Source organism: Piliocolobus tephrosceles, chromosome 15 (genome assembly GCF_002776525.5).
Source record: "Piliocolobus tephrosceles isolate RC106 chromosome 15, ASM277652v3, whole genome shotgun sequence".
NCBI lineage: Eukaryota > Metazoa > Chordata > Mammalia > Primates > Cercopithecidae > Piliocolobus > Piliocolobus tephrosceles.
Window position 1 is genome coordinate 48097949 of NC_045448.1, and position 26102 is coordinate 48124050.

Consider the following 26102-nt stretch of genomic DNA (forward strand, 5'->3'; position numbering starts at 1 on the left):
TTTTTTTTTTTAGAGACAGGTTCTCACTTTGTTGCCTGGGTTGGAGTGCAAGGGTGCAATCACTCACTCACTGAAGCCTTAACCTCCTGGGCTCAAACAATCCTCCCCACTCAACCTCCCAAGTAGATAAGACCACAGGTGCATGGCACCAAGCCTGGTCAATTTTTGTGTTTTTAGTAGAGATGGAGTTTCATCATGTTGCCCAGGCTGGTCTCAAACTTTCAGCCTCAAGCAATCCTCCCACCTTGGCCTCTCAGAGTGCTGGGATTACAGGTGTGAGCCACCATGCCAGGCTGACAAATCTGAGTGGTAAACTTTTACAGCGCTGCAAGCAAAATGTGCTTATCTCTGAATGCAGTGATCCAGCAACAAAAAAAAAAAAAAAAAAAAAAAAAAAAATTTGATATACACTGACTAAACAGCATTCAAATGCAAGGGATAATCTTTTTGTTTTCTTTAGGTTTTGATTTTACATAGTTAAGAGACTCAACTAGATGCACAAGTTTTTTAAGGCAAATAGCAGCCCTCTCCCTCATTTCCTTTATCTAGAGGCCCCCACTTTTAATTCTTTTAGCTGATTCTTTTGATTCACCTCTATCTTATTAAGTAACACACTGTGTTACCAAATCTTGACTTTCCAGTTTTAGGTATTATCCACTGACTTCTATTATAGGAGAGTAGAATTTAGCTCTCCTATCTCTCTATCCCCGCAATATATACTCACACATTGTATCCTTTCAGCGTAGCTGTACCTTAATTTTGGTTAGATTAGTGTGCTATTCAGAGTTGAGCCATAAAATATGACTATATATTCTTTGCTGCACAATTTTTTAGATTTTTTTCTCCTTTGCTTAGCTTTCTAGTAACAACTCTATCCTAAACTTGCTGCCAGTTGTCCAAATCACTTCTCTTTTTATTTTCTTTGAGACAGAGTCTCACTCTGTTGCCCAGGATGGAGTGCAGTGGCCCAATCTTGGCTCACTGCAACCTCCACCTCCCGAGTTCAAGCAATTCTCCTGCATCACCTCCTGTAAATCACCTCTTAATACATTTACATTTATATTAGGCTTACCAATTTATCTTCCTGAACAGCTTTACTGGACTTTTTTTTTTTTTTTTTTGAGACGGAGTCTTGCTCTGTTGCCCAGGCTGGAGTGCAGTGGCCGGATCTCAGCTCACTGCAAGCTCCGCCTCCCAGGTTCACGCCATTCTCCTGCCTCAGCCTCCCGAATAGCTGGGACTACAGGTGCCCACCACCGCGCCCGGCTAGTTTTTTGTATTTTTTAGTAGAGACGGGGTTTCACCATGTTAGCCAGGATGGTCTCGATCTCCTGACCTCGTGATCCGCCCATCTCAGCCTCCCAAAGTGCTGGGATTACAGGCTTGAGCCACCATGCCCGGCTTTACTGGACCCTTAACCTGCTCCAATCTGGTTGGCTGCCCTGGTCACAGGCATGCAGTCATTTACCACATTGTATTAATAATTTAGGTTAAGGATTAAAAATGTCACCTAATTCCATCAAATATGGAGTTTATAATCTGTATCTTTTGTTTCAGAGTAACTTTCAAGAAAACAAAGCAGCAAAAAGTTATCTTTTCTCAATGACCTTAAAATGAGAAGCCTCTACATTGCCACAACTATGATTTTACTACCTTTAGAAATGACAAAGATTGACTGACTTATAGTTTTACAATTTTGCAAGGAAACTTATCTTTATTATGGATTCAGTTAATGTAATTCTGTTTCAAGATTTTTTTATTTTTTTGGGGGGGTGGGTAGGGACGGAGTCTCTCTCTGTCGCCCAGGCTAGAGCGCAGTGGTGCAATCTTGGCTCACTGCAACCTCTGCCTCCTGGGTTCAAGTGATTCTCCTGCCTCGGTCTCCCAAGGAGCTGGGACTTCAGGTGTGAGCCACCACGCCCAGCTAATTTTTGTATTTTTAGTAGAGATGGGGTTTCACTATGTTGGCCAGGCTGGTCTAGAATTCCTGACCTCAAGTGATCTGCTTCCCTCGGCTTCCTGAAGTGCTGGGATAATAGGCATGAGCCACTGAGCCTGCTTCAATATGTATTTTAATAAAATGCAACCATTTTGTTAAGAGATACCTCTAGTGCAAAATAATTCAATAATGCAGAACTGTAAGAAATTAGAAAATTTTTTTTTTTTTTTTTTTGAGGTGGCGTTTCACTGTCTCCCAGGCTGGAGTGCAGTGGTGTGATATTGGCTCACTGCAACCTCCAAATCCCAGGTTCAAGCAATTCTCATGCCTCAGCCTCCAAAGTAGCTGGGATTACAGGTGGGTGCCACCATACCCAGCTAAGTTTTGTATTTTTAGTAGAGATGGGGTTTTGCCATTTTGGCCGGGCTAGTCTTGAACTCCTGGCCTCAAGTGATCCACCTGCCTTGGCCTCCCAAAGCGCCGGGATTACAGAGCTACCAAGCCCGGCCGAAAAATTTTTCTTAAGAAGACAGGAATCTCCCTGTCACCCAAGCTGGAGCTATCACATCTCATTACAACCTTGAACTCCTGGGCTCAATCAATCCTCTTGCCTCAACCTTCCAAGTAGCTCTAGGACTATAGGTGTGTGCCACCATGCCCAGCCAATTTTTATAACATTTCTTTAGTAGAGATAGGGTCTGTCTCAAACTCTTGGGCTCATGCGTCCTCTTGCCTCGACCTCCCAAAGTGTTGGCATTACAGGTGTGAGCCACTGTGCCCAGCCTCTGCTTTGTCTTTTAATGCAAACCACACAAGTTCCAACATGTATAAATTTTTTGAAGTAAAATATTCTTTATTAAATATGACAAAGTAGGCCAGGCACGGTGGATCTCTTGAGGTCAGGAGTTCTAGACCACCCTGACCAACATGGTGAAACCCCGTCTCTACTAAAAATACAAAAGTTAGCTGTGCGTGGTGGCAGGCATCTGTAATCCCACCTACTCAGGAGACTGAAGCTTGAGAACTGCCTGAAGCCTGGAAGGTGGAGGTTATAGTGAGCCGCAATTGCACCACTGCACACCAGCCTGGGTGACAGAGTGAGACTCTGTCCCCCCCAAAAAAAAGACAAAATAAAAGGCATTCAAGAGTTTCACAAGAAACTCTCCAGATTAAAAAGAGAGAAAAATGCTATCTTCATTGAAATAAACTTCCACAACTCTAATCTATAAAAACACTTACCAAATACTGTGAAATCTGGGTAAGAGGAGGGTGCTGTGAGCTAACCAAAGTTAGTACCTTAGACTTTCAGTGAAGTATAGTTTTCCCCAAGTAACTAAAGGCTATAATAAGCTTAGCTTATTATTATCTTCTAAAGTGATGAAATCTAATGGCATGAATATGCCATGTATTTTTTTATTGTTTGGACAGAGTCTCACTCCTCTGTCGCCCAGGCTGGAGTGCAGTGGCATGATCTTGGCTCACTGCAACCTCTGCCTCCCACCTCCCCACTTCAAGTGATTCTCATGCCTCAACCTCCCGAGAAGCTGGGATTACAGGCACATGCCACGACGAGGCAGCGTTTCACCGTGCTGGGCAGGCTGGTCTTGAACTCCTGGGCTGAAGTGATCTGCCTACCTTGTCCTCCCAAAGCATTAGGATTACAGGCGTGACCCACCGCACCCAGCCTCAAAAAATTTTATAGCCATTTGGCACTGCTATGACACTTTATTTATTCATTTATTTATTCATTCATTCATTCATTCATTTTTTGAGACAGAGTCTTGCTCTGTCACCCAGGCTGCAGTGCAGTGGTGCGATCTCGGCTCACTGCAACCTCGGCCTCCTGGATTCAAGTGATTCTCTTGCCTTAGCCTCTTGAGTAGCTGGGACTACAGACATGCGCTAACATGCTCGGCTAATTTATGTATTTTTAGTAGAGACAGGGTTTCACCATATTGGCCAGGCTGTTCTCAAATTCCTGACCTCAGGTGATCCACCTGCTCAGCCTCCCAAAGCGCTGGGATTATAGGCATGAGCCACCACGCCTGGCCTGCTATGACATTTTAATCTTATTTTACAAAAGTAACAACTCTGCATTGAATTGAATATTAAATAAACAAAAAACAACTGGAGAACTGTGAACATTAACTGAAAATTTGATGATATGAAGGAATTATTCCTAATTATTGAGGAGTGAATTAGCATTGTGGTTATATGAAAGAAAAAAAAAAACACCCATCTTTTAAAGACACATGGTAAAATATTTACAAGAGATGATGAAGTTTGGTATTTACTTCAAAATAAACCAGAGTGTAAAGAAGGTCATAAGACACATGAGGTATTGATTAAACAAAACTGGCCATGAAATGATAGTTGTTGAAGGCAGACAATAGGTACCTGGAGAGTCATTGTATTATTCTCTCTACTTTGGTGTATGTTAGAAAAATTTCATTTAAAAAATGTAAAAATTAAAGGCAAGACCCACACTGGAAGCAAAATAACAACAGAAAAACAAACTATGGAGACGTGGTAACGAACACGGATTTGAGAACCTCACACAACACTAAACAGAACAGAACATAGCAATATAAATAACAAGAAAGATAGCTAAGTTTCTAAAGAAAGGAACATATGGAACAGAAAAATAGTAAAACAATACGACATCGACAAAAGCCAAAATATGGATACTGAGGTAGAAGAGCAATCTTTCAAGCAAAGAAGAAAGAAAAAACCCCAGTGTGATCTCAGAGTTCTCAGCCATGCTCAATGCTAGAATAGAAAAATGTCTACAGAATCGTGAGGGAAAGAAAGAAACTCAGCTAAGTTAAAAGGCAATGGATAGTGATTCTCACATGGCAAGAATCCAAGCTATAATATCCATAAGCCTTTCTTTAAAAAAAAAAAAAATGACTGGATGACAAAACCTAGCCATACCAAGAATGAGTCAAAATTTTAAAATTCAAGAATGGAGAAACCATGATAAAATAACAAATGATAAATAAATACAGAATAAATATAGACCAGTAACTGTAGGAATGCAAATGTTTTAAACCTTTGCAAAATAAAAATAAAAATGATGGGGTGGGGATAGGTTGAAATACTTTATAAATCTTAAAATTTTTAAATCTCATTAATCCTTAACGGAAATATCTACCTATAGCATTGCCTAGACTTATTTTTAAAAATGCTGTAATATTTACAAGCACAAATCTATTCTTTAAAATGGTATAGGAGCGTGTGTGTGATAAGGAGTAACTTACTATGGTGAACTTTAACAAGGGACCATCCATCACCAGAGGTCTTTCAAAAATGATGAACTTGGCCAAGTGTGGTGGCTCACGCCTCAAATCCCATGCAATGGCACACATCTTACATCTTGGCTCACTGCAACCTCTGCCTCCTGGGCTCAAGCGATCCTCCAGTCTCAGCCCCGCAAGTAGCTGGGACTATAGGTGTGAGCTACCATGCCCAGCTAATTTTTGTATTTTTTGTAGAGACGGAGTTTCACCATGTTGTCCAGGCTGGTTTTGAACTCCTGAGCCCAAGTGATCCAACTGCCTTGGCCTCCCAAAGTGCTGGGATCACAGGAGTGAACCACTGCACCCGGCCATGGTCTAGTTTAGTTTCAAAAAAGAATTCTGCATTGGCCAGACGTGGCAACTCATGCCTGTAATCTCAGGATTTCAGGACGCCAAGGCAGGTGAATCACTTGAGGCCAGGGGTTCAAGTCCAGCCTAACCAACATGGTGAAACCCTGTTTCTACTAAAAATACAAAATTAGGCAGGTGTGGTGGTGCATGCCTATAATCCCAGCTACTTGGGAGGCTGAGAGGAGAATCGCTTGAACCAGGAGGTAGAGGTTGCAATGAGCTGAGATCACACCACTGCACTCTAGCCTGGGCAACAAGGGTGAAACTCTGTCTCAAAAAAAAACAGAAAGAACAAACAATGAAAATAAAAAATTTTCTTTGTTGTTGAAAATTTGTATACATGAATCCAACATTCCTACGATTGCTTAATGTTGTATAATAGGCAACAAAACCTCACCATAATCCTACTTGCCACAATGCTACGACCCTCTCTCCCATCTCAGACTCCTCAACAGAAAATTTTACCAATGCTGTATTAGGACTTGACAATTACCTCAAGGAAAATTTGACATTAAATGAAAAAAAAATCTGAACAGACATTCAAAACATTATTTTGAAATGGTGATCTCAAGCTCAAAAAGTCATGTCTCTAGAAAATTATGTAAAACTATATAGTAATATTTAAAACACAGTATACTCCACAAGGATGCCTAATGTAACTGCTGCATAACGTTTTTAAAACTGATATTTTATCATTATATCTCCTATTAAAGTTCTGCCAGTTTAAAAATTTTCAAGAGGAATTAAATGAAAAGCAAAATAACAATGAAACCATTATATCTCAAAGTATACCCCACAAACTGTGTTAGATTCACTTATGGTGCTTATTAAAAATACATATTCTAGGTCCCATCCTTGGAAATTTTGATTAAATCTGAGGATACAGGAATTTTCATTACAACAGAAAGCTTTTGGGTGACTTTTATGCACACACACATTTGAGAATTAATGGCTTATACCTTACTGCCCTCAAAGATCACATATATTGCCTAAGAACGCTATTATGTCTACATGGATATGTTTGATGCATAAATTTATAGAGTAAATGTTGCATATTCATTTTAAAATATAATGCTGAAATTGCTTTTAAACCTACACTCCTCAATTCAGATAATTTGGTGATGAGAAAATAATGCTGAAATATACTTGAAATTTAACTGATGCAGAAGTCGGTTTTTCTATTAAAAATAAGTGTTCTTACCATGCCATGATCAAATGTGAACACACCAACATCACGTCCATGATGAATATGATTCCGTCTAATAATTGGGTTTCCATGATTTTTAACCCAAATCCCAGCTAATGCATTATTGGAAATTTCATTATCCTCATATATTCCCTACAACAAGTAATCAAAAACAAATGTCAGTAGAGCTTTTAAAATTTTTTTTTTAAAAAAACCCGACAAAATTGAAAAATACCTGTGCATGATCTGTTATATACAGTCCAACATTTTCACAGTCGCTGATGTTACAGTGCTTGATAGTGGGACATGCTCCTTGACCACTAACACATACTGCAGAACCAACTGTAGAAAAATTAATTATTTATTTAAATACCTACTGGGCAACAATACAGTGACTCCAAATTTTATTGTAAAAGATAAAACACTAACCTGTACATGTACTTCGGATGATACAGTGATCAATAATAGGGCTACAATTTACCGTAATCTCTAAGCAGTGGTGTGCATTGTGGTGTTGTGCAGATTTGTCATCAGGGTTAAACTGAAAAGTAAACATTTTTTTTGAAATAAACAATTACTGCCTTTATGATTTCAACGTGTATTTTAAATCTTAACATTTCTTACCCTTATTGTCATATATCCAACATAAGCATCTTCAGAGCCTTCCATAAAAACGAAGGTTGAATCTCTAGTGTTTTCAATTATAACTTTGTCTGCCACTTTCCCAGGTGCTGTGGAGCAGATATTTTATGCATATTACCTTTATTCGATTTCAACAGATGGGTATCTTTATGGAGGGGGAACTTACTAAAAACATTAGTACTGAGTAGTACGACTAATATTCACTATCAGTTAACTATGTTTCACCATCAGCCTTTGCTATATTCAAATCCATGCACAGTAATACTTCTAATAACATTGAACTATAAATATACTATGAATATAAAATGCAATGACATATTAAAAAATGGTTTCTTGTGGAAACAAAAACAAAAAATGGTTTCTTGTGGAAACCATTCTGTTTCTAGCAGCAGCACTGGAAATAGAAGCTCAAGAAGAGAAGAGACCTCTATTTAAATTTATTTCCAACAGTGGCCTCTATTTAGAAAGTAATAAAATCACCAGACAAAAATTTGCTCTACTCTGTCCTCCCCATCTTCATGAGGAGATAGAGGAAGAAAGCAAAAGAGACTGTAAATGCAAATTTCACTAGCAAATAATAATTAGTAGCTATCTTAAAATGTTCTATGTACTGTATCCTCAAAAAAAAAAAAACACACACCAATCTTCAAATGACTCAGTGTTCCACAGATATTACATTTATTCTTAGAAACTTGACCATAAATAGCTTTGAAATAGTACAAAAGTATTTAAAAATTATATTTCAGTTCCTTTAAAAACATAGCAATAAAAATATTAGCATCTTTCTTTGTAATTCTCCGCCTCAGCCTCCAGAGTAGCTGGGATTACAGGTGCACACCACCACACCTGGCTAATTTTTTTGTATTTTTAGTAGAGATGGGGTTTCACCATGTTGGCCAGGCCAGTCTTCAACTCCTGACCTCAAGTGGTCCACCCACCTCAGCCTCCCAAAGTGCTGGGATTACAGGTGTGAGCCACTGCAGCCGGCCGCATCTTTATTTTCAAATAAAAGATGAAAAAACTATTTTTTTTTTTGTTTAATGAATAACTGAAGGCAACTGGAGAAAGTACTAACATCAGGAAACATATACGGCCAGGCACAGTGGCTCATGCCTGTAATCTCAGCACTTTGGGAGACCCAGGTGGGCAGATCACTTTAGGCCAGGAGTTTGAGACTAGTCTGGCCAACATGGCAAAACCCTGTCTCTGCTAAAAATACAAAAATTATCTAGGCATAGTGGTGCACGCCTATAATCCCAGCTACTTGAGAGGCTGAGGCATGAGAATTGCTTGAACCCAGGAGGCAGAGGTTGCAGTGAACCGAGGTTGTGCCACTGCACTTTAGCCTGGGTGACACAGCTAGACTCTGTATCAAAAAAAAAAGAGGGGGGGGGGCGGGGGAGGGAGGTGAAGAAAGAAATTTATATACAGCTATAATTTATGAACTCTTATGTTTTCATTTCCTTCACTTAAAATATGTGTGATATTGGCCGGGCACGGTGGCTCAAGCCTGTAATCCCAGCACTTTGGGAGGCCGAGACGGGCGGATCACGAGGTCAGGAGATCGAGACCATCCTGGCTAACACGGTGAAACCCTGTCTCTACTAAAAATACAAAAAACTAGCTGGGCTAGGTGGCGGGGGCCTGTAGTCCCAGCTACTCGGGAGGCTGAGGCAGGAGAATGGCGTGAACCTGGGAGGCAGAGCTTGCAGTGAGCTGAGATCCGGCCACTGCACTCCAGCCTGGGCGACAGAGTGAGACTCTGTCTCAAAAAAATAAAAAAATAAAAAATATGTGTGATATCTTCATTCCTACTTTACTAGCAGGATATTATAAAGATTCAACTGGATTTTAAGTCACTAGCATTTTAAAAATCCTATCACATAAATGAGTAAAATATTAAAATTTTAATGACAATGCACTTCAAAATACCTGCACCAATCATGGTGATTGGAGATTCAATATATATCCATTCATCAGTATATATTCCAGAATGAACAAAGATAAGTCCATCAAAATGAGCCTCTTGTACCCCACCAAGGGCATCTTCAATAGTATCATAATACTAGAAAAAAATAAATGTGTCAGTACAGAACTGAAAGATTACCATTTTAAGTCATAAAAATAAAAATCAAACATACCAACATATTTTCTCTTCCTTTATATCTTGCAGGGTTACTGTAGAAATGTTCAGCAAATCCTGGCTTTACATGTGCACCTTTATACTAAAATGCCAGAAACAAAGCAAAACCAATGACTACTAACATAAACCTTATATTTAAATCAATGTACAACTGCATGAACAACTTTTATTAAAAATCAAAAATAATCCTCAATTATTCCAAATAATTTTCTGTCATAGAGTACAATGTAAAATCTAAAACAAGTTATGATCCAGTAATATCCAGAAACAAAAAATAGGGTTTCTCAATCTCAGCATTACTGATATTTTGGGCCAGTTAATTCTTTGTTATGGGGGCTATCCTGTGCATTGTAGGATGTTTAGAGGTAATCCCTGGCTTCTACCCAGCCAAGTATCAGCAGCACACTCTCCTCCCATTGCGACGATCAAAAAATGTCTCCCAACATTGCCAAATGCCCCGCAGAAAGCAAAATCATCTCCGGCTGAGACTCATTCATGAAGGACCACATATCAATTAAGCTAAACGTGGAAGTTTAAAACAACTACTGAACACTAATAATTTAAATACCCACTGAAATCACAACTGCTCACAGGCTACTAATGCTTACTGTCACTAACTTATTAATGGATATGTCAGTAGTGAAAAGAATTGTTGAATATTCTGTTGGTTGATAAATGTTCATTGGTTTACCTTTAAAACCTACTCAACTTTTTTTTTCCCCGAGACAGAGTGTCACTCTCTCGCCCAGGCTGGAGTGCAGCGGTGCAATCTCAGCTCTCTGCAACTCTGCCTCCCACCTAGGTTCAAGCGATTCTCCTGCCTTAGCCTCCCGAGTAGCTGGGATTACAGACGTGAGCTACCACATCCGGCTAATTTTTGTATTTTTAGAAGAGACGGGGTTTCGCCATGTTGGCCAAGCTGGTCTTGAACTCCTGACCTCAGGTGATCCGCCTACCTCGGCCTCTCAAGGTGTTGGGATTACAGGTGTGAGCCACCATGTCCTGCCTAAACTTATTTCTTAAAAGAAAGTTATTTGCAAATGTATAATATAAACCAATATATTCTATGTATATTTCATACCAACTGCTGGAAACTCTCTTTCCAGGGATTTGGATGTTCATACTCTTCTGGATTAATCTGGTAGAATTTACCAGGTTCAGGATGCATCATAGGGCGAGTATATTCAAATACTTCCATATATAATCGTTTCCTGAACAGAGAAAGGAATTAAAATTTTCTTGATAAAATGTCCTTCAGATTAAAACAGTTTTGAACAACTACAACAATTATTTGAGGCCTCAAAAACTTGAGAAAAAAATAAGAATAGACAAAAATGAATATTAAAACACAGGATTTTTCTTTTTTGAGATGGAGTCTCACTGTCATCCAGGCTAGAGTGCAGTGGCACGATCCTGGCTCACTGCAACCTCCCTCTCCCAGGTTCAAGCGATTCTTTAGCCTTAGCCTCCTGAGTAGTTGAGATTACAGGCATGCATCACCACGCCAGCTAAAAACAGGATTTAAAATGTGAAAACGTATTTTTCACATTTAAAATTTTCAGTGTAGTTGCATATGGAAATTAGTTTCTTTTCCTTTTTTTTTCCTTTGAGACATAGTCTAGTTCTGTTACCCAGGCTGGAGTGCAGTGGCACCATCTCAGCTCACTGCAACCTCTGCCTCCCGGGCTCAAATGATCCTCCCACCTCTGTCTCCCAAGTAGCTGGGACTACAGGCACATGTTACCCAGGCTGGTCTCAAACTCTGGAGCTCAAGTTATTTACCCACCTCAGCCTCCCAAAGTGCTGGGATTACAGGCGTGAGCCACCATGCCTGGCTGAAAATTAGTTTTCCTGTGAAAATTTTCACAATGTAACTGCGAATGAAAATTGGTCCACACAAAAGAACAAAAAGTTTCAATTTCCTTACGAACTGTTCACTCAGGAAGGGGAAAAAAAAGTTATTCTTACTGTAAAAACATCATGATTATCACTTAAAAAGATAATTTTCTTTTTCTTTTTGAGACAGGATTTCACTCCTGTTGCCCACACTGGAGTACAGAGGCGTGATCATGGCTCACTGCAGCCTTGACCTCTGAGGTTCAAGTGATCCTCTTGCCTTATTTTTCCTTTTTTTTTTTGGTAGAAATGAGGTCCTAGTATGTTGCCCAGGATGATCTCAAACTCCTGGGCTCAAGTATATCTTCCCACTTCAATTCCCAAAGTGCTAGGATTACAGGCATGAGCCACTTCGACTGGCCAAAAAGATAAGTTTCAGTAAAATACTTTGAATTTAATTTGTCCTATATCTTCAACCCATTTATATCCTATCAAGAACCATCAAATCTTCAAACTGGAGTAATGGTTAACTATTATCATTTTTGGCACAGTGAGCAATGCTATTTTGTTCTGCTACTCTTCATTTTCATTTCTCCTTTGTAATTTTTCTGTTAAATGTAAGGTGTGGGCCAGGCGCACTGGCTCATGCCTGTAATCCCACACTTTGGGAGGCCGAGGCAGGAGGATTACCTGAGGTCAGGAGTCCAAGACCAGCCTAGCCAACATAGTGAAACCCTGCTTCTACTAAAAATACAAAAATTAGCCGAGCATGGTGGCAGGCATCTGTAATCCCAGCTACTCAGGAGGCTGAGGCAGGAGAATTGCTTGAACCCAGGAGGCAGAGGTTGCAGTGAGCCAAGATTGCGCCACTGTACTCTAGCCTGGGCAACAAGAGCGAAACTCCGTCAAAAACAACAAAAACATATATATATATATATGGTGCTCCTTTTGTGCATCATAAAAGTAACACATATAACTGTTGTAAAAGTGTAAAGAACTGTAGTTTCAATATATTAACTATTAACGGTCTGCCATATTTCCTTCCACTCATTTTATCTACAGATCATTTATTATAGTTGTGATTATATAGCATATTCAATTTTGTACTCTGTTCTTTTCTTTAAAAAACAGGGTCTCCCACTGTTGCCCAGGCTGAAGTGCAGTGGCACAATCATGGCTCTCTGCAGCCTTGACTTCCTGGGCTAACGATCCTCCTGCCTCAGCCTCTGGAGTAGCTGGGACCACAGGCAGAAGCCACCACACCTGGCCTCTTTTGACTTTTTATAACAGCATTTTTTCATGTTATTAAAAACTTGGGCTGGGTGTGGTGGCTCATGCCTGTAATCCCAACACTTTGGGCAGCTGAGGTAGAAGGATCACTTGACCCCAAGAGTTCAAGATCAGACTGAGTAATAGAGTGAGACCCTGTGTCTCCAAAAAAAAAAAAAAAAAAAAAATTAGCTGGGCATGGTGACACATGCCTGTGGTCCCAGCTATTCAGGAGGCTGAGGTGGGAGAATGGCTTGAGCCCAGAAGGTTGAGGCTGCAGTGAGCTGTGATCGCGCCACTGCACTCCAGCCTGGGTGACAGAGCAAGACCCTGTCTCTCGAAAAACAAATGAAAATCTCTTTGTAAAAATTACTATTAGTGGTTATATCACAACTCTCCAAGTACACATTACAAAGTTTACTTAGTTCATTCCCTTATTTCTGGATATTTAGATTATTTATAATTTTTCTCATTAACTAGGCTGTTATGAAAAATTTGTACATAAGGCAAAAAAACAGTTTCAGAAGTAGAATTACTGGGTCAAAGGGTATGAATTAAAGATTCATGAATACAACTGTTTTCCAAAAGTGATATATAAAACCTACACTCTAATCTATCAGATTTAAAATTCATTAGCTATTTTAAATTACACTAGGTTCTGTTTCTAAAAAGCTATTAAAAGAAAAACATTCCCCATAATCACTCAGTTGCTATTAACTGATAAATAGCAGAGAAAATACTTCATTTACTGATTTTATAAATACCACCTGGACTGACAGTCCTCATTTGTAACTTGGAATTGATAAGCATTTTAATTTTGTTCCAACTAATTGTAACTACCAACTCACCACTCCGACTTTCCTACTATGTTTAGCATTTTGGGCAACAAATAATATATCTCAAGTTAATAAGGAATAGGTTTTTACTTACCACAAAATTGGATCATTAGCAAGTTCACTGAAGCGTTTACATACACAAGCTGCTCTACAAAGATCCTGTTCCAGCAAGTAAGAGAAGATTTTTAGAACCACTTCATCTGGCAGTTTCTCCTGAAGATACTGTTCAGCAGGTGCTGCTATGAAGAGATTAACATATAAACTATCATTCGAGCAGTAACTTTCTCATTATTTAAAGAACACAGTTTTCATTTTATCTAATGAATAGCTTTTTTTTTGGATATTGGTCATTTTATAAGCATGTGGGTTTCATGGGTAACACATCTCTATCCTGAACTAACAAAAGTACTCCCTCTTTTAGGTATTATGTGCCATCTCAGAAAATGGTTAAATACATAAAAAGCATTTTTATACAACAATAAAAGTCAGAGGGAGTGGTCAGGGTTCTAAAGTTTATTCTGTAATAATCACTTTCTGAATCCCAAAGGTAATACTCGAATACATTTAATGTTCATTTTTTGTATCAAGCAAAATATAAAAAAAATTATTTTACCCCATTTCTTACTCTCCCATAGGAAATACCTGATAGATCTTGTGATTTTCCAGACACTCGTGCACGTTTTGCACGATGACCGAAGTTTTCTGTAGTTGAAGTTGAGGCGCCCTTCAAAAACAAAACAGAAACTAGTAAAGCAAATATTCTTATCATCCCTAATCATTACTTCTAAAAAAGGATGACATTCCCTTTTTTGTTTGTTTCCTGAAAATTCTTTCATTACAAAAAGAAAAGCAATTACATTTAAAGTTACCTCCATACTGTTCTTTGTGGGACACGCTGTTCTTTTCGGCAAAAGAGTTTTTCTACGAAGTTGGTATGGACTATTTTGTGCACCAGGACCTGATTCTTCTGCAACCATATCTGCAGGCACATCATCATCTGTTATAAACAAAAGCAATAAGAAAAATTACACCCTTTTAAAAAACAGTTCTACGGATACAGAAAACTTTCTTAAAACTTCAAATTTGGGAGGGAGCAGATGCAAGTTTTATATGAAATTCCAACCAACTGGATAGCCATATGAAAGAAATGTTAGATTTCTATAAAATATGGAAGACTTTTTTTTTTTTTTTTTTTGAGACGGAGTCTCGCTCTGTCGCCCAGGCTGGAGTGCAGTGGCGTGATCTTTGCTCACTGCAAACTCCGCCTCCTGGGTTCAAGCCATTCTCCTGCCTCAGCCTCCCAAGTAGCTGGGACTATAGGCACCCACCACAATGCCTGGCTAATTTTTTGTATTTTTAGTAGAGATGGGGTTTCATCATGGTAGCCAGGATGGTCTCGATCTCCTGACCTTGTGATCCACCTGCCCAGCCGTGGAAGACATTTTTTTAAAAAAATGGTGAGGAGGATGTCCACTTGCTGAGAGGAGTGGCAAGGGAACTGGTACTACATGGTTAGAGACCATATAGGGTGAAGGTAGTTTGGCAAGGAGGGTGTCTATGAAGAAGAATAGCTCAGTATAGGGTATGAGATACCAAGTAGGGTAAAAAGTGTGTCAGAAGGTGGTCTGGTGTATAAACTTTTTTTTTTTTTTTGGAGACAGGGTCTCATTCTGTCGCCCAGGCTGGAGTGCAGCGGCCCAATCACAGTTCACTGCAGCCTCAACCTCTTGGGCTCAAGAAATCCTCCTGCCTCAGCATCCCAAGCACTGGGGCTACAGGCGTGCACCACCACCCAGCTACTTGAAAAAAAATTTTTTTTTTTTTAAGAGATGGGGTCTCACTATATTGCCCAGGCTGGTCTCAGACTCCTGGGTTCAAGTGATCCTCCCACCTTGGCCTCCAAAGTGCTTCCAACAGGGCACAGCTGCAGTGAACTGTGATCACACATCTGCACTCCAGCCTGGGTGACAGAGCAAGACCCTGTCTCAAAATCAGTAATTCCATCCATCTATGAGTTCATAATAATACTTTAAAAATTTAAAAAAAAAAGATTATTTGAAAGATGCTAGTGGAAACCAACCCATCATGTTGAAAACTGGTAAATAACGCAGTGGCTCACACCTGTAATCCCAGCACTTTAGGAGGCTGAGGCGGGCAGATCACGAGGTCAGGAGATCGAGACCATCCTAGCTAACACAGTGAAACTCCGTCTCTACTAAAAATACAAAAAATTAGCCAGACGTGGTAGCGGGCGCCTGTAGTCCCAGCTACTCAGGAGGCTGAGGCAGGAGAATGCCATGGACCCGGGAGGTGGAGCTTGCAGTGAGCCAAGATCGCGCCACTGCACTCCAGCCTGGACAGAGCAAGACTCCATCTCAAAAAAAAAAAAACAAAAAAAACACAAAACTGGTAAATAACAAGAAATAAGCAAACACTTATTCTTCCTCTCTTACATAAATTGAATCACCAGGTAGCTAAGTATTAGATGAGGGGAAGCTTCTCTTTAGAAACATTCCAGTAATGAAGAGATAATAAAATTAGAGAATCACCATTTTGCTATCTCTAATGAGTTAACAGATTTAACCAATGAGTACCAATAGTCTGTAAAATCACAAAAACAACCAGTAGTGTATATATATCTCCTATACCACTACCTATAAAGTCTGTCCAAAAACATAAAACCTGAATCTGATCAAACTTGGAAGAAACTCTACAGGTCAAACTACCAGTTTCTTGACAAATAAATTGGACAAAAACAGTGGGAGAAAAATAAGGAAAACTTTCTAAAACACATTAAGAATGTACACTTTGGTATTCAAATTATTATTTGAGATGGAGTCTTGCTCTGTCGCCAGGCTGCAGTGCAGTGGCGTGATCTTGGCTCACTGCAGTCTCCACCTCCTGGGTTCAAGCCATTCCCCTGTCTCAGTCTCCCGAGTAGCTGGGACTACAGGCACATACCACCATGCCTGGCTAATTTTTTGTATTTTAGTAGAGACGGGGTTTCACCATGTTGGCCAGGATGGTCTCTAGACTCCTGACCTCGTGATCCGCCCACCTCAGCCTCCCAAAGTGCTGAGATTACAGGCATGAGCCACTGCGCCAGGCCAAAGTATTTTTTAAAATGCTAGAAAATGATTATAATACAAATGCTTTTAGTGGGGAAGGAGGAGAATATAATTAGAATGGGAAACATAAAAGGCTTAGTGGCCGGCAAAGTTCTATTTCTTGACTTGTTGGTATTACAAAGATAATACCTTAATAATAAGTCAACAAACTCTGTATTTGTGTTTTATGTAGGTTTCTCCACTTAGCTATATTTCATAACAAAGGTATAAAAAGGGAGTAGAGTTTGTAAAAGTGTAATATTTAAAAGTAGAGATCTCCAGTCAGCTAACCTTGGGTGTAAATAAACATTTTTAAGCCTACATTTTCTCATCTATTAAAGGCGACAATCGTATGTTATAACTGAAAGCTGCTAAAAACTTAAATATATGTAAAACACACAGTATGCCTGGGCTCATATGCAGAGTTCAAGAGGTATTTCAATTACTATTATTTCTTTTAAATATTATTTGATTAAAATCACTTTCACATGAAACTTGGAAAAACAAGGAAATTTTTGTCTTAAAAAAAAAAAAAAGATACAGGGTCTCACTTTGTCACCCAGGCTGGAATACAGTGGCACAACCATAGCTTGCTGCAGCCTGGATCTCCTGGGCTCCGGCAGCCCTCCCACCTTGGCCTCCCGAATAGCTGGAACCTGGCTAATTAAAACGAATTTTTTTTTTTTAAGACACAAGGTCTCACCATGTTGTGCAGGCTAGTCTCAAAACTCCTGAGCTCAAGTGATCCTCCTACCATGGCCTCCCAAAGTGCTGAGATTATTACAGCTGTGAGTCAATGTGCCCAGCTTGTAAATTTTCCATGTACTGCAGGAATCACAAAAAGTAGCCAGTAAGATACGCTTAGGCATTTGTGGAACTCCCTCCCTTTGAGGTTTAGTATGTGTAACTCTATAAATGTTTGTATATTAATAATATGACTAGTAAATGTCCTATATGTGCTTGAAAGGAACATCAACACTAATTTTGAGAGTACAGTTTAAACATGTCTAAAAGACGTAGCTTGTTAATTGTGTTGTTCAAACAGTCTCTATGCTTTCATTTTTTCCACTTTTGTTGAGGGTGGTGGTGGTTTTTTTATTCATTGGCTTCTGAAGGAAATGTGCTGAAATCTCCCACTGTATTTGTAGGTAGTCTTTTTTTTTTGCCTGCAAATTTTTGCTTTATGTGCTTTGAGTTAATATTATTTGGACACACAGATTCAAGATAACTATTTCTTCCTTGTGAATTATTCCATTCTTCATTATGTAATGCCTTTCTTCATTATCTTTATTATGCAACGACTTCTTTCATCACTAACAATGCTTTCTGCCTTAAAAATCTATTTTTGGTCTATTTTTGCTTATTTTTAACCATTTATTGGCCTAGATTTGCTTATTCTTAACCATTTATTGCTAGACTTTTCCTTTTCATCTAAGGCAAGAGTATCTGTCTAATCTTAAATTTAACCCATCTACTGCCAATTTCCACGATTGTATTTTTAAAAACCAAATCTATTTTGGTTTTGTTTTGGTTTGTATCAGTCTAGTATTTTTTAAATCCTTTATTTTCAATTTCTTACTTTTATGGATTACATTTTAGATTTGCTTCTTTTTTTAGGGGGGGGATGAGTCTTGCTCTGTTGCCCAGGTTGGAGTGCAATGGTGTGATCTCAACTCACTGCAACCTCTGCCTCCCAAGTTCAAGCTATTCTCCAGCCTCAGCCTTCCGAGTAGCTGGGATTACAGGAATGCACCACCACGCCCAGCTAATTTTTGTATTTTTAATAGAGACGGGGTTTCGCTACGTTGGCCAGGCTGGTCTCGAACTCCTAACCTCAGGTGATCGCCTGCCTCAGCCTCCCAAAGTGCTGGGATTACAGGCGTGAGCCACTGTGCCTGGCCTAGATTTGCTTATTCTTAACCATTTATTGCTAGACTTTTCCTTTTCAGCCAAGGCAAGAGTATCTGTCTAATCTGAAATTTAACCCATCTACTGCCAATTTCCATGATTATATTTTTAATTTCAAAAAGTTAATTTTTTCCAAGTCTTATTGTTTCTTTTTCACACTGATCTATTACGTCATTGCTTCATTTCCTTCTTTCATCTCTTCAATCATTTCATATTTTATATTCTCCCTCACACTGTTCTGTCATTGACTTTGTTCTTGAGTGAGTGTTTGACTAGTGGGCACTTTTTCTAATCTCTATGCATAATTAGGGAAGTTATTTCAGGCTCTATGCCACATGCCTGGGTCTTTGTTCCAGACATATTTTGAAAAGGCCCAAGGTCATATATCCTATCTCCATATGTGCAATAAAATTCAACCCCAGACACCTTAGAACATATGCAGGACCAAAAGTCCCCTATGCTATATACAGCAACACTAGCTCCCGCTTACTGTTCTGATTTTATTTCTCTGATTTCTGATACCTATGAATTTTCCTCCTCTTCTTTCCTTCCTTAAAAGTTTAGTTATACATTTATAGTTTTGTTCTTAATGCATATTTCTTTTGTCTGTTTTGTTTTTGAGACAGGGTCTCACTCTGTTACCTGGCTGGAGTGCAGTGGTGAGATCTTGACTCACTGCAACCTCTGTTTCCCTGGCTCAAGCAATTCTCTCACCTCAGTTTACAGGTGTACACGCCACCAGGCCTGGCTAATTTTTGTATTTTCCTAGAGACACAGTTTTGCCATGTTGCCCAGGATGGGTCTCAAACTCCTGAGCTCAAGTGATCCGCCCACCTTGGCCTCCCAAAGTGCTGGGATCACAGGCATGAGCCACTGTACCCAGCCCTTGTTGCATATTTCATTTTGATATGTTTGTAGTATGCATGCATGTGGGTTAATGTCTCTATCAGCTTGTCTGCCACGCCCTCAGTAGTCAGTCCAATTCCACAACACTCAAAAGTACATTCTCAAACTTTTCATCCTATACAACTCCCTCTTCCCTCCCTCACCTTCACCTTTTTAAAATCTGTCGATCTTATTACCACAGATACCCACCCACCCCATCCTGGAATCCTTTCCTTCTCACCATCAACATAGCAAATAGTAAAGACTGCAAAGTAAGGAATTCAGAGGTAATAACAGGAAAGAGAAGGTGCTAATTCAGCTGCATCCTAAAACGCACAGCAAATAAATTCAAGAAGCTACATGATTTAAGTCATGCATACCACAGAAATCTCAACTTCCTATTTGTAAACACTGTCCTAAAGTGCTCATGAGTTATAAAATTATTGTTTTGAACTCTGTGCTGAAGAATATGTGCTAATTTCTACATAGTTCTCATATTAAATTGCTACTGACTGTTCTGAGAATCAAGTACAGTGCTAGAAGGTACTTAAAAAGGGATCATTCTGGGAAGATTACTTGGCTACTACTGTGATAAGCAGCAAGAGAAAGCTTAAAAGACATCTCTAGTCATTTGAGTTCACTTCATCTTTTGAACTCCTATAGTACTGAATATATACCATATATTCCTTACTATACCTTAGCTGCCTTTTTTTGGTTATATGTCATATTTCCCTAACAAAATTATAAGCTCTGAGGGCAAGGTAGGGTAAAAACGGTGCCCTCTTTTATATTCTTCAGTGTTTAGCTTGGTGCCCACTAAGTACTCAATAAACACTGATTCCCATCAATGGAGAACCCTTTAATTTTACTCAATTCAGGGAGTTCTTTGGAGAAGCCATCACTAGTGGTGGCTATGATGACCTTATGTCCTACTTTACAGGAAAATAAAATAAAATAAAAGCCAGACAAGAACTGCCTTAACTTCCTTCCAACATCCAAATCCACAAATGCATTTACATGTCGATCCATTATTTTTTGTTCCCTCCTGAAATTATGGAGAAGTATTTCCCAAGACAGACTTAGCACACATGAAACAAAAAATATTTGTTACATTTAAAAAAAATGAATAAAGCCACAGATCCATGATAGATGTGGCAAACTGGCTCCAACCCAAGAAACACGAAATCATGGATTAGTTATGGTTTTGCGCCAACAAGTCTAAAAGCAAGACCTTAAAATAATTTTGGCCAGGCGCAGTGGCTCACGCCTGAAAACTCCAGCACTTTGGGAGGCACAGGCAGGTGGATCATCTGAGATTGAGAATTCGAGACCAGCCTGGCCAACATGGAGAAACCCCGTCTCTACTAAAAATACAAAATTGGACAGGTATGGTGGCACACGCCTGTAATCCCAGCTACTCAGGAGGCTGAGGCAGGAGAATCACTTGAACCTAGGAGGAGGTTGTTGCAGTGAGCCGAGATCATGCCACTGTACTCCAGCCTGGGCAACAAAAGCGAAACTGCCTCAAAAATAAAATAAAATAAAATAAAATTCATTTTATAGTTTTCATTTTTACATCTAATAGAATATTAATGCCAATGATTAATGTCAAGTTGTAATCAAAGACTTAAAAATAACTCTCTACCAAAAATGTTCAATTTCAACCATAATTCACAGAAATATTTATTTTAGTTAGAAAAAATGTCCACCAGAAATAGAAGGTGATCCACAAATGTAATTTAGCTGCATTACAAAAAAAAACAGTGAAATTTTAATATATTTATTTAACATATTAAATTTGAAGCATATCATTTCAACATGTAAATATAAATTACTGAGATAATTTACATGTTTTCATACTAAATCTTTGAAAATAGTACGTATGTGTAACACAGCATGCCTCTATTCAGACTAGGCACATTTCAAGTGCTAAAAAGTCACATGCAGCTAGCAGCTACCCTTAATTGGACAATGCAGACACAAACAGTCACTTGTCACTTAAAGACAAGAACACGTTCTGAGAAGCCTGGTCGTGGTGGCTCACAACTGTAATCCCTGCACTTTAGGAGGCCAAGGCAGCGGTACACCTGAGGTCAGGAGTTCAAGACCAGCCTGGCCAACATGGTGAAACCCTGTCTCTACTAAAAATACAAAAATTAGCAAGGCGTGGTGGCACACGCCTGTAGTCCCAGCTACTCAGGAGGCCGAGGCAGGAGAACCGCTTGAACCCAGGAAGTTGCAGTGAGCCAAGATCATACTGCACTCCAGCCTGGGTGACAGAGCGAGACTCCATCTCAAACGAACAAATAAATGAAATATGGTATTACAATCTTTTGGGACCACTGTCATATACAGTCTCTGTGGTTGATGAAAACATTGTTATGTGGTGCATGACTGTGTTAGAGAGACTGTGTGTATATATAAAAACACACATATGGCTGGTCGCGGTGGCTCACGCCTATAATCCCAGCACTTTGGGAGGCCGAGGGGGTGGATCATGAGGTCAGGAGATGGAGACCATCCTGGCTAACATGGTGAAACCCTGTCTGTACTAAAAATACAAAAAATTTAGCCAGGCGTGGTGACAGGTGCTTGTAGTCCCAGCTACTCGGCAGGCTGAGGCAGGAGAATGGTGTGAACCCCGGAGGCAGAGCTTGCAGTGAGCCGAGATGGCACCACTGCACTCCAGCCTGGGTGACAGAATGAGACACCACCTCAATAAAACAAAAAACAGAAAACCACACACATACACATATATATCTTTCACTACACCTTTATCAGTTCTCTTAAAGCAGAAATTCCCAACCCCCAGGGCCAGTTAGGAACTGGGCCACCCAGGAGGTAAGTGGTAGGCGACCAAGCAATATTGCCTGAGCTCTGCCTCCTGTCAGATCAGCCACAGCATTAGATTCTCATAGGAGCGTGAACCCTACTGTGAACTACACGTGCGAGGGATCTAGGTTGTATACTTTTTATGAGAATCTAATGTCTGATGATCTGAGGTGAACAGTTTCATCCTGAAACCATCCACCCCTCTGAGTCCGTGGAAAAATTGTCTTCCACAAAACCAGTCGTTGGTGCCAAAAAAGGTTGGGGACCACTGTCTTAAAGGACAAAAAGTTAATATGCAATTTAAAAGTATGCTATTTGCACACACATACATAATATCAAAATTTATTTTATAATTTCTAGATTTGACTACAAATCCTATGCTATAAATACACTACAATCTTCACTATTAATAGGAACCACAGAAATAAGTAAAGGCTTCTGGAAAATAAACATGTTTCTTTAATTAAAAAATAATCTTTGACATCTTTGATAATAAATGTAGCACTGAAAATTTATTTTAAGATTCAAATAAGATTCCTAAGTGTCTTGACTCTATTTATTCTGAGGCTAGCAGAATACCTTGATTTTTATATACCTTTTACCTTGAAAGTTTGCAAAAAACTATACTATTGATTGGCTGGGGGTTAGTCTACACATTCTAGGTTATAAACTAAGGAAGTTTTTTTCCCCACAAATATACAAATTCCAATTTACTTACCCGTAGTCACAGATCAGATTGGAAACTTAGGCAAATCTGTGCTACTAACAACTTTGTGTTTAGAAACAGCTCCTAGTCTCATGGTGTAAAGGAACCACACTTGACAACTGTTTCTAACACAGTTGGAAACTACCACAGCTTTTCTCTAACTGCTAAAAAAATTCACAAATGGAAATCAAGACAAAACTTAAATACTTATAAAGTTAAATGGTTTACTTAAAATTTAAATATTTTATAGTAGAGAGCCCAAAAGTAAAGTTATAATTTAAAAAACTCCTTTTTAAAAGCTTGACTTGCTGTAAGCAAATGTTTCAGATTTTATATATAGTTACATTTTAAAATTATTTATTTAGGATACTGTTACATAATACTTCCATTAATGTATTCAGTTATTAACACACACACACTCTTACATTGAATTGTTGCCACTACAGGAATCATTATACTTAAAATGACTAAAAAAAAAAAAAAAAAATGTGCATTTTTGTTACTCAGTAACAATCTTCAGAAGCCAAATCTTGCCATGTACTGTTAGGTGTTGGTGAAACAGGTCAATCAAACAGAATATTGTATTTGCTCTTTAAAAGCCTAAGAGACAGACAACTAAACAGGCAGTAATAATGAAGTGTGTCACATGCTGATAAGGATAAGCACAAAGTATTGTGGGAATATATAGGAACATCTAATCCAATCTTAGATCATGTGGGTATTGGCATAAGGTTTTCTGATGAAGAAAGTCCAAGCTGAGAAGTGGATGATAACTGAGAGTCATGCAGAAGGAACAGTGTATGTGAAGACCTGAAGGTGCTCATCTCCAGCACAGGTATCAAGGAACTGCCAGCTGCTCCATATGTATGGCTATACTATGTAGCAGAGGCCAAATTATAAAGGCTGTTACAAGCACTTAAAAGAATTTAGACTTTATCTTAAAAACAAAATACAGTCACTGAAGGGTATTAAAAAGAACAGTAATGTGTTCTGGTTTTGGTTTTAGGAAGATCACCCAAACAATGTAAAAACAACTGGAAATGAATAGCACTGGTGGGAGGAGACCAGTAAGGGAACTATATAGCACAATACAACTCAGAGAGGAAGATGGCTACAGAGGAAGAAATGGATATATGAGATACAAGATAAAGCTCATAAAACTTGATGAGTGGATATGGTGGGCTGGGGGTGGAGAAGAGGCTGGAACCAAATACTGATTTGGGCAATACAATGGATGGTGGTGCCATGTACTAAGGCAGTGACTTTGGAGGCTGAGGGTGGGGAAAAAAGATGAGTTAAGCGTCTGGATTTTGAGTTTTGAGGTACCTGTGAGACATTCAAGTGGAAATGCCCAAGATAAAACTAAATATGTAGATCTCAAGCATTAGTGAGTCACTTGGGTTGGAACAGAGAATTTTGTCCCTCTGAAAATACACTATACTAGGAATGGGGAGTCAGAAAGCATAGACTAGCCATCATAGCTATCATAATGTACATATGGGTACAATACTGTTTCATGGTAGACGTGCCATTCAATTTTTGAGGGGTAGCCATATGATGTAAAGTGGACTGTTATCTGTTGATGTCAAAATTAACAATACCCTATATAGAAAATGTCCACAGATTGATGAATTTGAAATGAATTTAAAAAATAAGTAAAAAATGCCTGTGAGCCCAGAATTGACAAAAGCTCGTAACTTTAGTTTGATTAAAAAGAAAATCTCCAACTGACAACTACTAATTCAAGGATTAAAGTCTCTTGAGAATAGCTTAACCTTATTTTAATTCCTTCCTGTTACATATCACATTCTGTTCTCCCAAGACATTTTCTCTCATTGCTTTTGGGAAAGGGAGTATAAAATAGTCTCTCCCCAGAATGGAACATTTAAAAATGTTTCCTTCCATTCACATATTTGTTCCCCTAGTTTTTCACGTTCAATATTTCCTAAGAGTTTAAAATTCATAAAATACATACAATAATTCTTTTCTATTTCAACAAGAAAACATTTTTTTAAGTTAGTAACTTCCAAAGATTTAAAATACTTAAGCTCAATCCAAGTTCAATTGGACAAAGTAATTCAAAAGTAGTGTTATACCCAAGTAGAAGCTGATATGGCTACAGTATCAAATATATCATTAATTCAAGACCAGAATGGCCATAGCCCCAAATTAACAATTAAGTCAAACCTAGCTTCAGCCTAACCTTGGATTCACAGATGTTATCAACTAAATGTTATTAATTTTTTCTTTTCTTTTCCTTTTTTTTTTTTGAGACAGAGTCTCACTCTGTTGCCCAGGCTGGAGTGCAGTGGTATGATCTTGGCTCACCACAACCTCCCGTCCCAGGTTCAAGCGTTTCTCCTGCCTCAGCCTCCCAAGTAGCTGAGACTACAGGCGCATGTCACCATGCCTGGCTAATTTTTGTATTTTTAGTAGAGATGGGGTTTCACTATGCTGGCCAGGCTGGTCTCGAATTCCTGACCTCATGATCCGCCCGCCTCGGCCTCCTAAAGTGCTGGGATTATACGTGTGAGCCACTATGCCTGGCCTATTAATTTTCATCTGTTTGCTAGTCATTGTGAATATAAAGGTCCATCACTAAGGGAACTGTTCTAGTAGGGGAGTGAGATATGTAAACAAAGCAATATAGTAAGTGCCATACCAAGGACATACGCAGGTGTCATAAAAGTATAAAATAGGACACACAAATCATCATATGCGCACAGCTTAAAAGAAAACTATTTAGCCTGTCCCTAATGTATTTTCACATAAAATTTAGAAATTTCTAGAAATGTCTTTAGTTTAATGGGCAAGGAGGGTGAGAGCAAGAGCATGACGTAGGAAGAGCAAAATGAAAATATGGCTATATTCTTATAAGCATTAAATGCTTAACCTTTCCTTTGTGAATTCACACGACAAACAAATTTTTAAATACAGAATGCTTTACAAATTTGTGTGTCAATCTTGGGCAGGGGCCATGCTAATATTCTCTGCATCAAGCAACCATTTTGTTTGTTTGTCTGTTAGTTTTTGTTTTTGAGACTGAGTCTCGCTCTATCGCCCAGGATGGAGTGCAATGGCACTATCTTGGCTCACTGCGACCTCTGCTTCCCAGGTTCAAGCAATTCTCCTGCCTCAGCCTCCTGAATAGCTGGGATTACAG

At 39.0% G+C, this 26102-nt stretch overlaps 1 protein-coding gene and 1 pseudogene across 1 annotated transcript in view; both read right to left on the reverse strand.

Moving 5' to 3' along the window:
• Nucleotides 1-26102, reverse strand: part of FBXO11 (F-box protein 11) — a 99710-nt gene that overhangs the window by 18706 nt on the left and 54902 nt on the right. The window contains exons 2-11 of the mRNA XM_023223860.3: nt 14371-14498; nt 14144-14225; nt 13596-13740; nt 10642-10771; nt 9559-9642; nt 9350-9482; nt 7400-7506; nt 7205-7316; nt 7011-7117; nt 6791-6928 (exon numbers count right to left, since the gene is read on the reverse strand). Of these exons, the coding sequence (XP_023079628.1) occupies nt 6791-6928; nt 7011-7117; nt 7205-7316; nt 7400-7506; nt 9350-9482; nt 9559-9642; nt 10642-10771; nt 13596-13740; nt 14144-14225; nt 14371-14498 (1166 nt within the window). The remainder of the gene's footprint in view (nt 1-6790; nt 6929-7010; nt 7118-7204; nt 7317-7399; nt 7507-9349; nt 9483-9558; nt 9643-10641; nt 10772-13595; nt 13741-14143; nt 14226-14370; nt 14499-26102) is intronic.
• On the reverse strand, nt 25867-25938 carry LOC111550464 (annotated as a pseudogene).